Genomic DNA, 17,324 nt, shown 5'->3' with positions numbered 1-17,324 from the left:
CAGGGCCACATCAGTCCCACCCTTAAGGAGAAACAGAGATGCAACAGGGCTGGAGATTACAGCAGAATCATCCCCTCCCCTTCCTACCTTTGCATTCTCCGCTAAACCACACTGGTGAAAACTGACCACCAGATGGCAGTTAAAACAATTTACTGTCATTTACAGTCTCTCAACAAATGTGTCTTGGTGGGAGTGTCGAGAGAAAACGAAAGTTCAGTCAGAAGCTTCACTTTAGTTAAACTGTTTCTGGGAGTCCTCAACAAAGTGGGCTGAAATGTTTCTGTTTTTAGCGCAATTGAGGTTGTATATTTAAAATGAGGGCTTGCAGCGTCAAGCTGCAGCAGGACTGAGGAACATGAACAGCATCACTGCGATGGTTTATTATGGCCTGCTGCTTTTGTGCGCGTCGGTTGTCTGCGGTGGTGAGTGCTGTATATTAGTTTAATACAAACACTGTAAACCCCTTATGTCTAACTTTTAATAGTGTCACTTCACTGAGACCCTTAGTATTCTTGTAGTTTGACCAAGTACCTACATTAAATACTACTAAATAAAGTAAAACTGATTAAATAGTATTTGCACTTTGCATCATGGGCGTCAGCATACGATTATACATGTCCGTTATCCGTTGGTAGGACAAAACATACCGGTTTTTCCGGATTTAAAATACATGTTTTATTATGAGATATTATACTCACACAAATTAACAAATATTCTTAAATTAATGATTTGTTTTTTTTCTTTTTCTTTTCTTTTAATCGGTGTTGTGTGCACTGTGAAGGTGACCATGATTTCCCTGAAAGTGGGCTTAAATAAATGTAATTTATTATTATTGTTATTATTATTATTATTATTATTAGTAGTAGTAATAGTAGTAGTAGTGGTAATTTACCTGAATTATAAAACTTATACAAATGTTTTCTGTTTAAATATTTTAGAAACAAAAAACTAAAATGCAACTGATCTTGTACGTTTGACAACTGAGAGAGGACAAAACAATAAGCAGAAAGAATCTGACAGAGAGCACATGTGAGAAAAGATCCAGAAATGAGGTGTTGGGTATTTTAAACCTGTGCTCATTGATATGAGAAAGAAGACACTTGGTTAGAAATAAAGACAAACAACTTCTCTCAGTTAAAGTTTTTCTAATAGGAAATTCAAAGTAAACTTACACACAGACCTTTTCTGTTCGGCAGACAAACTCCCAGAAAAGACCAGATGAAGAATGTGCGTCATAGTTTTCTACTGACATGATTACAGTATAGTTGGCTAAACTGATGGAGAGGAACTGGTTTAGAACTGGAGTGTGAGCCAGACCACGAGTCACAAATGATGTTTGGGACTTTTTAATCTATCCCCCAGTTCTCTGAAACTCCTGCAAAGTGTAAAATGCATTGTTCCTGATAGTTTTATAATAGATATAAAACTGGATGATGTCATCCAATCATGTTTGTTTAATTGAACAAGAACATGCAGTGGCTTAGTGATTAGTACCGTTGCCTCAGAGCAAGAAGGTTCCTGCTTCTCTCCAGATAATTGATCCTCCTCCCACTGTCCAAAAACATGTCATTTAGGTTAATTAGTGACTCCAAATGGATCATAGGTTTGTACGTGTGTTTCTACAGATACCGAGGTCTCCTGTCAGTTCAACGAGACGTGTATCCTGCCCTGCAATTTCACAGCTCACAATGACGTCGTCGTCCACTGGATTCAAAAGAGGCAACCAGAGTCCCGGGTTCACTCCTACTATCACAACAAGGATCAAGCGGGAGAGCAGGACCAGAGGTTCAGAGGAAGAACATCTCTGTTTGAAGACCAGATCTCAGGAGGAAACGCTTCCCTGCTGCTGAGAGGAGTGACGGTCCAGGACCGGGGCAGATATCTGTGTGACACCAGCACCGTCGCTGGAGAGGAGGAAAGATTCATCAACCTGAATGTGCACGGTACGTGTAGAGGGGGGGGTTGCAATACAGAGAAAGAACAGATATTTACTGTCACTGTTGCAGGAGTTGTCTCAGACAGAAAATAGCTGAGACAAAGTTAGAATAGCTGCTAAAGCGGTTGTTGAAACAGTAATGCAGCACTTCAACTTTCAGTTGTGCTTGTTCTTGACATGTCGGACTCACATTCACTTCCTCTGTTTGTGAAACGAGGATCCTCTCGAGTGAACTAGAAGCAGAATCAACTGTATTCGCCAGGTTTGTGCATTGAGCGGTCATTAGTGTAGAGGGACAAGAGCAGTGGGGAGAGGACACTTCCCTGGGGGGTGTCAGTGCTGACGGTCCAGCTGCTGGATGTGACACTGCCCAACATCAGCTGCTGCCTAACCTGCTGACCCATCGACAGGTGGAGGCAGCAGGTGAGGTTGGGGGGCTTCTGATGGAGGATTTCTGTGATAACGGTGCTGAAATCCACAAACAGAATCCTCACCATCGTCCCTGGAGAGTCAAGACGCTGCAGGGTGTTTTGTAGGCCCACGTTGACTGTGGGCCTGCAGAGAAGCTGCTTCCTGCTTCCTTACAGCGCAGACGCTTCCTGCTTCCTTACAGCGCAGACGCTTCCTGCTTCCTTACAGCGCAGAGGCTTCCTCTTTTTGCGCTGTGCTTGCTTTGCTTCTTTTAGTGATTTTTATGCTGGTTTTTCCATTTTTTACATGTGAGCCAACATGCGGTAGCATCTGGACAATAAATCACTGGGACTAAAGTGTTTTTAACAGAAACAGCAACATTTTTTTACAGTTCTTTTGTCTTCAGCGGTCCGTGGGCGTGGCCTACACAGCTCAAACCTGTTTACAGCGTCTGGGCTCCCAGTCGTATTTAATGAATAATATCTCCTGGAAGTTTCCAGTTTTTGAATATATACAGTATCTGTGCAGCTGAAGACCTCTTCCAGAGTCCTGTTTCTGAATGTCTGAATGTCCCCTTTGATACATCTTTCTGTTAAATACCAACAAATAATACATTTGACCTTTCTCACAACTTTTTACTTGTGAAAATATTCAATACATTTCATACATAAACCAAAGTAGGGCATAATTTGGTTTATTCAGATCATTCTCCAGAAATCTAAAATGACTTATTCAAAGCCCAAACACGGTTTAAGACATCACTTTGTGTAAAAGTCCATAATTGTAACATCAATTCTGCCCAAAGTTGTGAGTCTGACCGGTTTTCCATCACAATTGTTAATCACGTTGAATAAGTTACTTCTTAAACTTAAAGGAGCATGAGGCTCCTTTTAAGAAATGAGACTCTCTAGCGCCACCCTTCACAACGACGGCCGTTGGGGGTACTGCAGCCAACAGTGAAGCTGGCACGGGAGAACGGGGAGAACGCACATGCAGCGTCATGTGACGTCACATCCGCAGGACAGCGCGGGAAATTTGGGCCCGAATTGCAGCACATTTTGCAGCACACAGCCTGTTCAAGGCAAAGGAGAGATACACTAGAGGAATCATTCTTTTGGGTTTGGAACGCTTCATCTGACATTATTACTAGAAAACTTAAAACGTATACGATTTTTTTTTCATAAATCCTGCCTCAATCCGGCCTCAAGCTCCTTTAAATGATCTTTTACCAGCTGATGGCACAAAGAAGATGTATATTAGCCAACTGTTATATTGACAGACGAAACAAACATGACATTAATAGAAATCAATAGGGATGTCCCGATCCGATCAGGTGATCGGAAATCGGGCACGATCACGTTGTTTTCAGACTTCCCAGAGTCACAACATGGAGAAGCTGGATTCAGCTTCTATGCTCCACATGTCTGGAACAAACTCCCAGAAAGCCTCACATGAGCTGAAACACTTTATTTAAAGGGAAAGTTCAGTTTTTTACAACCTGGACCTTATTTCTGGCATTTTTTATGGTCATATACTCACCCAGAAAAGTTTGGTGTCATTTGGAGTCCTTCAGAAGATATTAGGAGTTTTTTGCGAGCCGCTTCTCCATATAACGGTAGTGAACGGGGCACAGCGGGACACAGACGATGCAGCGTCTCTTCATTTCTTTGATGAATCACTAGATCTGCTTCCAGGACCTGTTGTCTACATCCGGGGCTGTGTGTGTAACAAGGAAATCAGTTTGTAAACAAGACCTCTGAACTCATGACGTCATCTCTGTGCAGCATCGCAGACACAGCTCTGTGTACAGCTGGAGTTCACTACTGTTAGTTTACTGTTAGTTATTTGAAACATGTCTAAATATTTGTCAAATTCTGAGGTTGTGGACGACGACTTTGAATATGATGGACGTCCTTACCGTTTTGAGCCATAGTATACGGCTGAAGAGCTCACTGAACGGAGGACAGAGTGCGCGCACAGAGATGACGTCATGAGTTCAGAGGTCTTGTTTACAAACTGATTTATTTGTTACACACACAGCCCCGGATGTAGACAACAGGTCCTGGAAGACGCGCAGAATCAGATCTAGTGATTCATAAAAGAAATGAACGAGTTTCGCGGCAATCATGTGTTATTTAGACGCTGCATCGTCTGTGTCCCGCTGTGCCCCGTTCACTACCGTTATATGGAGAAGCGGCTCGCAAAAAACTCCTAATATCTTCCGAAGGACTCCAAATGACACCAAACTTTTCTGGGTGAGTATACGACCATAAAAAATGCCAGAAATAAGGTCCAGGTTGTAAAAAACGGAACTTTCCCTTTAAGTCCAGGCTGAAGACTCACCTGTTCTCAGCTGCACCCGAGTAAAGCTCCATATATGCACTGTTTTACTTTTAAGCTTGATTTGCACAACTTGATACTATTTCAACTACTGATTGTTCTGTTTTCTTTCTTTGTTTTAAATTTTAAATTTGTGCTTTATATTTCTACTATGTGGTGTTTTGATGTGTCTGTTTAATGTCTCTGTAAATCACCTTTGAATTGTGCTATACAAATAGACTTGCTTGCCCTGCCTTGCCCTGCATCATCTGCCGACCTGTTTGCCCTGCAGGTGGGAGTCTGTGTTGTCCTTCAGGTGGCTCAACATCAGTTTCTCAAAGGACTTCATGACTACAGATGACGGAGCAACGGCCCTGTAGTAATTCACTCCTGTGATGGAGGGCTTCTTGGGAACTGGTAGAGCGTTTGAAGCAGGAGGGAACTTCGTGCCGCTCCAGAAACTGGTTAAAGATCTGGGTGAAGACTCTCAGGCAGACAGAGGACACAGTGTAAGGTCCAGGGCCCTCATTTATCAACAGTGCGTAGAAAAGGTCCTAAATTCTGTCGTAGGAATGAAATTTAGAATGTGTGTAAGTACAAAAAAATCCGGATTTATCAAACGTGCGGACGCTGGTCGTACGCACATCAGTGATGATAAATCCCACCTGTTCTAAACTGCCGTGCTCGTGCATGGTTACCGTCATTTGCATACAGAAACGGCTCCAATTGACCATATATGGCAGCAACAACAGCTCCCGCTTGGAGGTTTACAAACTTTATTGAACAAAATTCTGTAGAGTTTACAACAAAAGGCAAATGAAACAAAATAATGAATTATCTACAAATATTCAACATTTGGGCGGGTTGAGAGCAAAAAAAAAAAGATACATTTACTGACAAGCTATGGGGAGTGTATTAATAAAAATTAAGAAACAAAGACATCGTTTCATATAAGCTTTTGGCAATATCGTTTTTTTCACGCATCAGTTTGAGACGCTAAGTACAGTTTACATTCATTTTTCAGATGTACAATGGAGGGTTGGCTGTTATTCCATTTGCATTTATGTATGTGATATTTGGCTTGTAAAATAATTATGTTGACCATGTTTGATATATTTCTTGGAAGATTATCCATAAATTAAGATTTGGTTGGAGTCAAAAGCTCCTGCTTGGAGGTGCAAACACCAATAAAGCTGTTCTGCAGAATAAATGAGTGTTGCATTCCTGCAGGCCACCGGGCAACGACGGGCAACAGAGACATAGTTGCACCGCAGATTATGCATTGATTGAATGAAATCCTTTCATGTTCACGTAACTGAATTCATTATGTGATGGTGCTTTTATTGTGATTTGGGTGCAATATAGCTCCAATTATGTTTGGGAATCCGGCGATGGCGTGAAATCCTCGTTTAATTTGGGCTTGTTGGTGATGTGTTTATGGAAACTGGGTGTAAATTAGGGCCAGATAAATTATTGCATCCAACACTGCCGGCATGATTCTGCTGCGAAATGCCGCATGTCTCCAATCTCTCTCTGAAATGTTCCGGTGGACAAACATCCCAGGGTGGACAGGAGCTGGATGTGACTGGGATGGAGCTAAATCACAGCATAGATCCATCAGAATGTTTTTGGGGAAGCGGTACCTGCTGAGCAGCCGCTCCGTGCTCTCACTGAACATCAGCGCGCTCTTTGAAAACGCGCTCTCTGCGGAGCGTGTTTTTGCGGAGCGCACGGTCTCTAAATCCTCCAACAGTGCAAGATAAGCCATGGTACTTGTATTTTCTTTTCAGGTCGTCCTGCCAAAGCTGTCTTTTATAGCTTTTCACACCAATTATTCAAAATGTCTGAATTACTTATGGAGAATTTTTATTAATTGGAGGAAACGGGGAACATGTGCACATGTTCCCCGTTCAGTCACAGTTCAGCGATCTCAAACTTCACATGTAAAGTTTGAGACTCTTTTAATGGGTTCTATTTGTAGTTTCACTGTTCTACCACTAGGTTTTGTGTGTACGCATGGTCGGAGCTGTGCGTATATTTACACGTGTTTCTGCGCACAAATACATGTTGATAAATACCATACTTTGCGTGGGAATGCTCGTACGCACGCTTTACGCACAGATCTGTGCGTACGCACGGTTGATAAATGAGGGCCCTGGATTAGTGTAATTCCTGTATGCTGGTTTAGATCAGTTAATCCTTCAGTTCGTGCAGAACGCTGCAGCTCGGCCCTAAACTGGACCAGGAAATGTGAGCATAGTGATCCAGTTCTGACATCGGTCCACTGACTTCCTATCGCTTTTAGAAGAGATGTAAGATCTTCTTGGTAGTTTTGTGTTTCTACTCCATTTGTTTAACATTATTTACAGTATATTGTTGTGTTTTAACTGTAAAGCACCTTGGTGAAGCTTGGTTGTTTTTAACATAAATTAATCTGACCTGGGGTCAGTTTCACAAAGCAGGTTTAGTGAAAACTCTGAGGGCCTGATTTACTAAAGGTTTGCGTGTGTAAAAACGTGTGCAAACTTGACAGCACCCGCAAACCAAAGTGCCAGCTGATCTACTAACGGCGTGCAAAGAGGACTGCGCCTCTCAAATGAGCAAAATAGCACACGCTGTTCATTTAGTACTTTTGCCCTGATGAATAATAAATATGGGGCGTACCTGCCAGAAATCCTAAATACTGGGAGGGGAAGATGCAAATTAGTCCATTTACCACGCGCAATGAGATTTACCAAGCCAGAAAGTAATTGCGTGGATTGTGATTGCGTCTGTATTTAATACGTTCGAAAGGAAGGTGCTAATCTCCACATGCAAAAGGATAAATATTTTATTTGAATGTTAAATCGAGTATTATTCAGCAAAAGGTTGCCACAGGAGGCACATTCATTTTTTTATTTGTGATAATAAATAAATCACGTGTTTTCATGGAGAAAAAAGTGTTTCTCATTGTGCGCCTATACTTGTTCTGCAGTTTTCATACCCCGGTGCTGTGCCGTATTCAGCACCCCTGCCGTGAAAAGCACCCCCTCGTCTGACAAAAATTATATTCTCATTCCGTGTCACGTTCTTTTTAGCGTCCAGTTTTGTGTTAATGATTCATGTTTAAATGCGCTCATGGATTCCACAATAGTCATACTTTCCCACAATCACAGTCACAGATAACAAAAATCGGGTAAATGGTTATTGATGTCATTAATTAATAGCCTGCTTACTGTGTTGTCTTCCATAATATTTGTAAATATATATAATATAAACTCCTAAGTATGTGTTTGTGTGAGTGTATATATAAATATATTGAAGTGTCAATGTGTTGTTTTTTTTCTTGGTCTACTTATCATTGAATATACGAGGGGGTGCTTTTCACGGCAGGGGTGCTGAATACGGCACAACAATTTGCCTCTTCCACTAATATCTCTAACTCCAACTCGTCAAATTTCATTTTGCGCTTGCGACTATATCCTGCTTTCCATCCAGACTCTCCATGGCGCAAAGTTTGCGCCGCAAACCGTAAGACGCGCAACACCTCATTTAAATACTGCTGTTTGCACCTGTTATCAATTGCGCACGCAATCTTAGTTGATCACCCGCAAAACACACAACAACAGCACGTGCAAACTTTTTCAGTGCACACGCAATTTAGTACTCTTTATTTAGGATCTTAGTAAATCGGGCCCTGAGTCTGTTAACCCTGAAATGAGGGAAACTGAGTTTTCCGTTTCACAAAGGGAGGTAACTCAAACCAGAGAAAGAGGAGTAACTGTAGCCTGTTTCACAAAGAGAGGTAACTTAAGCTCTCGGTCAGTTACCGTAGTAACAGACGCTCTGAACCTAACCTGGTCGGGACCAGGTTTATCTCAATGAACCTGGAGTTTCTCTGCGTCTCCGCCTCTTTCAGAGCCACACGCACATTTCATTTCCTCATTCATTCAGTCAGCAGGCGAGTTTTGGCGAAGTTCTGCCGTCTGTCATTAAAAACAGAGTCAGTATATATATTAGAAGTCCATTGTCACGAACATGGCATGTCTTTTTGATGAAGACACAATTGATGAAGGTGCAGCATTAATGCGCAGAGAATTAAATATTCGTCGGGAGATGGTTATCAGACCGCTTAATACATGTATATTACATAGTCTCATTACAGGCAAAGCAATATATGTTAATCCTTTATTTGTTATAATTTTGATAAATGAATTGTTTAATGATTTCATAATATATTCTAATTTTCTGAGATTTTTTATTTGGGGTTTTCATAAACTGTGAGCCATAATCATCAAAATTATAACAAATAAAGGCTTGAAATATCTCACTTTGAATGTAGTGGGAAATAATATTTGTTTCCCCTTAAAGGAGCTTGAGGCCGGATTGTGGCAGGATTTATGAAAAAAATCTGTATACATTTTAAGTTTTCTAGTAATATTGTCAGATGAAGCGTTCCAAACCAAAAAGAATGAGCCCTCTAGTGTATCTCTCTGTTTCCTTGAACAGGCTGTGTGCTGCAAAATGTGCTGCAATTTGGTCCCGAATTTCCCGCGCTGTCCTGTGGATGTGACGTCACATGGCGCTGCATGCACGTTCTCCCCGTTCTCCCGTGCCGGCTTCCCTGTTGGCTGCAGTACCCCCGACGGCCGTCGTGGTGAAGGGTGGCGCTAGAGAGTCTCATTTCTTAAAAGGAGCCTCAAGCTCCTTTAAGTTGAATTTACTACGAATGAAGTTTTGCAATATATTCAAATTTTCCGACCTCCACCTGTATATTATTACATAAATAAATAAGAGCATAATATGTGTCTGTATTGGTTCAATACGGAACGCAACTTTTAATTCCCAATTACGGAACAATTCCGTATTTCAAGGGACGGGTGGCAAGCCTATTATCATAAACCTGTCCAAGCCATCAAGGAGTTCCACAGGATTGCAGGTGAATGATGTAGAGATCTGTTAAATTAATTTTATATTATATTCTGTGCTGTGGTGTTACTCTTTTTTCGAAAAACATGTTCAAATTCGCTGTATGCGCGCATTAAAATCTCTAATTCCATTAGGGTGAAAAAGGACACGGCGTGAAGTATGTGGATGTTCAGATGCAATTTTGTAAATTGAAATGTTAAATAAAGTTTAAAAAAAAAAGAAAAAGTAGGTGGATCTTTTGTTGTCGCCGGTTGCCATGGTGAATCCTTGTATCAGGGTTCAATTGATGCTGGCTTTCTATAGTTGTGGCGCACGCGCTTAACTCCAGGTGAAACTACTTAGAGTTGAGTAAATTACCTCAAATCCGCTGTTCTGGAACCGAAAACTCAGAGTTTCCGATCTCAGAGTAGATCAACTAAGAGTTCAGGATTAGACTCAGAGTTTGTTGAACCTGCTTTGTGAAACGGACCCCTGGACTCGACCAGTGAGGCACGTTGGAACCAACATTGAAGCAAACATTCAGTGACATTAACAACATTTATAACCGCATATTTGTCTTACAGCTCCAGTCCAGAGGGTCAACATTGAAAAGACACAAAATAAGATAATCTGCAGCTCAGAGGAGATCTATCCTGAACCTGGACTCACCTGGACCACCAATCCTCCATCCAGCAGGAACCTGCAGAATCCACCAATAGTCCATCAGACTGAACAGCAGCTTTACAGCATCAGCAGCTCTCTGGTCCTTTCAGATAATGATACGGACCTGGACTACATCTGCACCGTCAGCACTGCAGCAAACCGCAGGAGAACCACGTTGCTTAAACCAGGTAACAGAAAGGCTCAGGTTATAATGTGCTGTTTGAGATGTTTTGGAGCTTCATGATTCTGTTTCATGTTTACTGTAATTCCAGCTGCTCTAAAGGCATCAGACACTGAAACTCTCATCCCCTGCTCATTCGCCAATGATCCAATCATATATCTCACCTGGAGATTTAACCATGAGGAGATCATCCTGACACAGAGCGGCGCTGAAGACGCCTACACACCTTCAGAGAGGTGGAAGCAGCACGTGGTGTCCGTGTCAGAGGCAGGAAGTCTCATGCTGAAGGGTTTATCTTCAGAGCAGACAGGAACTTACACGTGTGAACTCACTGATGAAGAGGAGACTTACGTGAAATACACCTTTCTTCATGTATCTAATGGTAAGGCAGTAAAAGTGAGTCTTCACACAGTGTTGGAACCATATTAAAAATAGAATATTAAGAAGTTAAAGGGGACCTATTATGGCATCTAATACCTATTTTAAACAAGCCTTGACTGTCTTAAAAACAAGCTTTTGATTGTTTTTGCTAAATAAATTAGAAATTCAGCCTCTGAGCCATGTCTTTATCTTCCCAGTCTCTAACTGCATTATCTATGCAGGATTCTGAGTGGGCGGGGCTATGATAATGAGGCTCTGTGCTGATTGGCTGCCTGAATGACGCGATACACCGCTACGGAAAAATGGCTCCGGCCGGCGGAGTTGTTGTTGTTGTTGTTCCATCCAGAGTTAGTTGTGGGCGTGGTTTCACACATCTCTCCTTTCGTTACGTAACGACAGGAGCAGAATCTTATTGGCTCGTAGATCCACATCACACTGGACGGCTCATCCGGGCGGATGTACAGACACTGCAGAATTTGGTTGCTTTCCTCCTTCTCTGAGTTGGCAGGCTGAGGGGAGACCACTTTATATATGTTAAAGCAAGAAAAAACATGTTTTTCATAATAGGTCCCCTTTAATTTTGGTCATGTCTAATGTCAAGAGTTGAATATTTATTAATCATATTAACATCTGCATGACATCACTAGTGAAGTTGTGTCGGTGACGTAGATCATCGGAGTGTGACGTCACAGAACTGCATCCATCTCTAGCTGAATCCCAATGTGCCCCCTCACAGACTCACACACTTAAAGGCTCCCGCTAAGTGTGTAAGGGTTCAGGGCTGTCCCATTCCTAAAGTCGTTAAGTGTTCAGGGCTGTCCCATTCCTAAAGTCGTTAAGTGTTCAGGGCTGTCCCATTCCTAAAGTCGTTAAGGGTTCAGGGCTGTCCCATTCCTAAAGTCGTTAAGGGTTCAGGGCTGTCCCATTCCTAAAGTCGTTAAGGGTTCAGGGCTGTCCCATTCCTAAAGTCGTTAAGGTTCAGGGCTGTCCCATTCCTAAAGTCGTTAAGGGTTCAGGGCTGTCCCATTCCTAAAGTCGTTAAGGTTCAGGGTTGTCCCATTCCTAAAGTCGTTAAGGGTTCAGGGCTGTCCCATTCCTAAAGTCGTTAAGGGTTCAGGGCTGTCCCATTCCTAAAGTCGTTAAGGGTTCAGGCCTGTCCCATTCCTAAAGTCGTTAAGGGTTCAGGGCTGTCCCATTCCTAAAGTCGTTAAGTGTTCAGGGCTGTCCCATTCCTAAAGTCGTTAAGTGTTCAGGGCTGTCCCATTCCTAAAGTCGTTAAGGGTTCAGGGCTGTCCCATTCCTAAAGTCGTTAAGGGTTCAGGGCTGTCCCATTCCTAAAGTCGTTAAGGGTTCAGGGCTGTCCCATTCCTAAAGTCGTTAAGGTTCAGGGCTGTCCCATTCCTAAAGTCGTTAAGGGTACAGGGCTGTCCCATTCCTAAAGTCGTTAAGGTTCAGGGCTGTCCCATTCCTAAAGTCGTTAAGGGTTCAGGGCTGTCCCATTCCTAAAGTCGTCAAGGGTTCAGGCCTGTCCCATTCCTAAAGTCGTTAAGGATTCAGGGCTGTCCCATTCCTAAAGTCGTTAAGGGTTCAGGGCTGTCCCATTCCTAAAGTCGTTAAGGGTTAAGGGCTGTCCCATTCCTAAAGTCATTAAGTGCGCGAGGGCTCCCGGCAGACATTTTGAGCCTTACTGCTCACTTACCGTAAGTCCGCATCTCCGCAGACTTTGGGAAAGGGAATTACCCACAGTTCATTGCGTTGTGACATAAAAGGAGGTTACCAGGGAGAATGTAAACAAAACAGGGGGCTTAGGAAAAGGAACCATGTGCGCTGGTATGGGTAGATTGAAAGAAAGACACTACATTAACAAGGAAATACATCTTGTACTGTGCACATATTTAAATTGTGTTCATTATTGAATTTTATGCTCCTTTATATAGGCTACCACTTTGTTTTCAAATGTTAAATGAATTATGACTAAAATGAATAATGGTTATTATTATTAGGTCCCAAGCACTGACAGTGCGAAGGCCCTATTGTATCTGTAGGAATTTTTTTTCTTTCTTTCTTCTTTCTTTATTTTTCCAACGAAATGAGGGCCTTTTTGCCCCCCTAAACGTGCCCCAAACGTCACCAAATTTTGCACACAAGCCAGGCCTGGCGAAAAATTTGATATTTAAGGGTTTGCATTAATGGGCGTGGCCTAATGGCTCAACAGCGCCCCCTAGAAAACTTTGTGCCTCAAGCCCCACAATACGGTTTGACGTACATGCACGAAAATCGGTACACACCTGTATCATGTCGCAACTTAAAGGAGCATGAGGCTCCTTTTAAGAAATGAGACTCTCTAGCGCCACCCTTCGCCACCACGGCCGTCGGGGGTACTGCAGCCAACAGCGAAGCCGGCAAGGGAGAACGGGGAGAACGTGCATGCAGTGTCATGTGACGTCACATCCGCAGGACAGCGCAGGAAATTCCGGTCACAATTGCAGCACATTTTGCAGCACACAGCCTGTTCAAGGCAACGGAGAGATACACTAGAGGGCTCATTCTTTTTGGTTTGGAACGCTTCATCTGACATTATTACTAGAAAACTTAAAACGTATACAAATTTTTTTCATAAATCCAGCCTCAATCCTGCCTCATGCTCCTTTAATATCACTGTCATCAAAATACAAAAACTGTCATTTTAATTCTTGTTCTGTTTTTCTGTTGCAGACCGGACTGGAGTTATTGTAGGAGCGGTGGGGGGTTTGCTGGTGGGTCTGCTGATGGGTGTGCTGGTGGGTGTGATGGTGAAGTATGTGAGGTTAAGGAATCTGGTGGTGGAGGAGAATCCACCACAGAATCCACCACAGAATCCACCACAGAATCCTTCAGCGATGTTAAGGAATGTGGTGGTGGAGGAGAATCCACCACAGAATCCACCACAGAATCCTTCAGCGAGGTTAAGCAATGTGGTGGTGGAGCCTCCACCACCACGTTCCTTAACCACCGTGGAGGAGAGGGTGAAGGGTAGAAAGCCGAAGGATTTGGTGGTGGCTCTGGTGTTGGCAGTGGTGGGGGCTGTGGTGGGGGCTCTGGTGGTGGGTCTGCTGATGGCTGTGTTTTTGGCTGTGGGGCTTATGGTGGGGCATTGGTCTACTGTAGTTATGGGTGTGATGGTGGGTCTGTCAGTGGGTCTGTCAGTGAATGTGTGCTGGCCTGATCTGATAGGTGTGTGGGTGGTTGAGGCCAGTACACCAGTACAGCCGGTGGGTGACGCGTTGCAAGGATTGATTGTGGTGATGGTGAGGGCTGCGGTGGGGGCTGTGATGGGGGCTGTGGTGGGGGCTGCGTGGGGGGCTGTGTGGGGGCCTGTGATAAAGGCTACAGTGGAGGCTAGGCATACTGTGGAGGTGGAGGTGTCGACGTCGATGGGTGTGATGATGGGTGTGATGTCTGGTGTGTTGACATGCGGGATTGTGTATATGATGTTGAGTCTAGTGGAAGCTTTGAGGGTGAAAACTTTAATTGTGAAAGTTGTCAAACTCAGCATTTGGGCTGGTGCTGTGGTGGGGGGTGCGGTAGGGGGTGGGGTGGTGGCTAAGGTGGGGGCTGCGGTGAATGTGATGGTGGCTGTGGTGGTGGGTGGGTTGGTGGGTTTGGTAGCGGGTGTGGGGTTGGTGATTTTAGTTGATAAAATCAAAGACAGAAGAAGGATGGAAAAACGGACACCAGAAGGAGATCAAGGTAAAGATGTATTTTATATTTTGTTTCTGATGTTTTTACATAATTCAAACAGAATCTTTCAAGTAAAAATGAAACACCTAAAAGACATTTAATCACTAGTTAAAGACAGTTCTCTCTCTCTGAAGTAACTTGAAGCAGCTGAGAGCTTCACAGCCACCTCTAATTTGTTCAAATGACAAATGTGTAATTTATTTGAATATAAATGTTTATAAGCTATACGAGTAAAAGCTGTGACTGTTTAAATTACGGTTTTACATTTAAGTCAGTCAAACATTTCCAGTTTAAATTTGACTTTAAATCAGCTCAAACAAATATGAAGTTTGAGTCTTATTTCTTCAGAATTACAAAGTTCTTTCCTGATTGCTTCAAGTTTACAGGAATTACATGCATTTCATTTATTTTTCAGAAGGGGCCCATGAGGAGGGATGCAACAGGATTTCCTTATTGACTTCAAGCGTGATCCTGTAATCTTCAGCAATAAACCACCATTGGGTTTCCAGTGTATTGAGCCCTAATTTCAGATCTGCTCTAAAAATCATGAACGAAACACAAACAGTTTAGCAGAGTAATTCCACCATTTAAACTCCAAAATTCATTATTTTGACTTGTTTTCTAAAACAATTAAGTATTAAATATAAAATGCTTCCATGCAAATATCTGAATTCAGCTTACTTGGGCGCCGTTGTGTGGCAGCTCCGCCGACAACCGGTGTGTGAATGTGTGAGTGTGTGGGTGAATGTTTGCAGTGTAAAGCGCTTTGGGGCTGTAGGAGTACAGCTGGAAAGCGCTGTATATAAGTATGTAAGTGTAAGCCATTTACCATTTTTCTGTATCGTAATGTTCACAACTGTTATGTGACGACTTCTTTTTCTAAACGTTTGTATATAGATGTATTGAATAAAATACTTTATTTTATTATAAGTTGTACATTTAGAGTCATTAGTGGTATTTAATGGTTATGTATGTGTATTATGTATCTATGTATGAAAATATATCTGAGTTCAGCTGTGTCATTAAAGTGGCAGTGGGGAGTTTCCCAAAAATCCAGAAACCGGCTTGATTATATGTTAACAATGTTTGTGCCCCTTGTTATTTAAAAATAAAAGCAGAAATATATGTTTTTGTTTTTTCTTTTCCTGGAGCCACCATTGTACTACCACCATGCACAGCGTGTTTCCAATAATTACTTGTATGGGATGAAAAAAGAGCTATCAGCACTGTTTATGCTGCAATATCACGCACGTGGTTTTCTGAGAGCCTCGAAAAGGCGACACCGTTTCATCGTTAATACCGTTAATACAAACAGACAGTGCGTCCGAAATGCCACACTAAACGGTATATACTCAAAAAGTATACTTCAGTTCGGCACACTTTTGAGTAAATATCAGTAGTGTTCATTAATTTGGACGTACTACTCAAAGCCACACGGCACCTCCTGCCGTTGGGAGGGGAGGTTGTTACCATGGTAACCTGTCACAGCAGCAGTAGCAGCACCGCTCCGCTCTTTCCCCTTTATCCTGGCCCAAATAAGATGACATTATATTATTATATACGGATATTGTAATATTAATATTATATAATAATATTATTCTACTTAATATTATACTTTTTTTTTTTTAAAGTCTGTTTATTAAATTTTTCAAAAATGTTTGCAATTGAAAAAGTGGAAAATACAAGTCATATGTCAACAATAAAAGAGAAACGTTCAGGAGTGGTTACAGTAGTGGTATTCAAACAGATTAAAATAAAAGAAAGCAAAAGAAAGAAACACACCTAACATACATACACGTTAGACCGATCAGACCAGGACAGAGACAAAGACAAAGACACGCTCACAAAGACAAAGACAAAGACAGAGACAAAGACGAAGATATTGACAAAGACGAAGACAAGGACAAAGCCGAAGACAGAGACAAAAACATAGACAACTGGCTGGAGGGAGCATGTACCCGCCTAGGTCAGACGGACGGCACCAGGAGCGGACGCAGCCCACAATTGTACAAGTCAGATCATATAACAGCCGAGCCAGCAGAGAAGAGTAGAGAGATACACTATTTCAAACCTGCGATCATAGAAAGTAAAGGGGCCCATATTTTTCTCAAACTGTGGCACCCTGTCGGAGAGAACAAATCTGATACTTTCTAGATGAATAACATTCCCTAGCTCCTTTATCCACATTTCAACAGTGGGAGGGCTCTCCGATTTCCAGAATTGGAGTATTAACTTCCTGGCCACTAGAGTAGCAAGCTTAACTGCCTGGCGTTCAAACTTGTTCCGTGCCCAGCCCCGTTCCACAACGCCAAACAGCGCCGTCAGCGGTTCAGGGGGGAAATCTCTCCGAAATGCTTTAGACATGAAATCAAAAATGCCACTCCAGAAGGCTTGTAATTTACGACAGTGAATAAATAAGTGAGCCAAAGTGCCTTCCTCAGTGATACACTTGCAGCACATAGGAGAACCATTGTGAATTTTGTGCAATTTAACCGGAGAGAAGTGTAGCCTGTGGATTATTTTAAATTGGATTAAAGAATGCCTGATGTTAATGGAGCTCCTATGAACATTGTCAATGCATTCTTCCCAGATATCTTCCGGAATGTCTACACCTAAGTCTGCTTGCCACAGCTGCTGGAGGTGAGATGACGATGGGCTAGAGATATTCTGCAGGGTATCATAAACTCGGGAGACCGCACCCTCACTAAAGGGTAGGATATCCATAAGGCAGTCTAAAACAGGATGACGTGTTTTCTGTTCAAAATTATCAAGATGGGATCTAAAAAAGTCTCTGATCTGACGACATCCACTGCCAATCCAGGAAGC

General features: G+C 42.5%; 1 protein-coding gene across 1 annotated transcript; it reads left to right on the top strand.

Annotated features, from left to right (window-relative positions):
* Window positions 1–294: 294 nt before the first annotated feature.
* Window positions 295–14,345, top strand: LOC133463580 (uncharacterized). Its single transcript, XM_061745175.1, has 6 exons — window positions 295–422; window positions 1,626–1,943; window positions 10,138–10,404; window positions 10,489–10,779; window positions 13,494–14,219; window positions 14,311–14,345. Exons 1-6 carry the CDS (start codon window positions 356–358, stop codon window positions 14,343–14,345), a joined length of 1,704 nt encoding a protein of 567 aa, XP_061601159.1. The 5' UTR covers window positions 295–355.
* The last annotated feature ends 2,979 nt before the right edge of the window (window positions 14,346–17,324 follow it).

This window comes from Cololabis saira, chromosome 17, assembly GCF_033807715.1.
Source record: "Cololabis saira isolate AMF1-May2022 chromosome 17, fColSai1.1, whole genome shotgun sequence".
Classification (NCBI taxonomy): domain Eukaryota; kingdom Metazoa; phylum Chordata; class Actinopteri; order Beloniformes; family Belonidae; genus Cololabis; species Cololabis saira.
The sequence above is the reverse complement of the archived record's forward strand: the minus strand, read 5'-3'. Positions and strand labels throughout refer to the sequence as shown.

Coding starts and splice junctions, on each gene's coding strand:
- LOC133463580 (XM_061745175.1), top strand. CDS start 356: ATGAACAGCATCACTGCGATGGTTTATTATGGCCTGCTGCTTTTGTGC. Junction 423..1,625: donor CGCGTCGGTTGTCTGCGGTG/GTGAGTGCTGTA, acceptor GTGTTTCTACAG/ATACCGAGGTCTCCTGTCAG. Junction 1,944..10,137: donor CATCAACCTGAATGTGCACG/GTACGTGTAGAG, acceptor TTTGTCTTACAG/CTCCAGTCCAGAGGGTCAAC.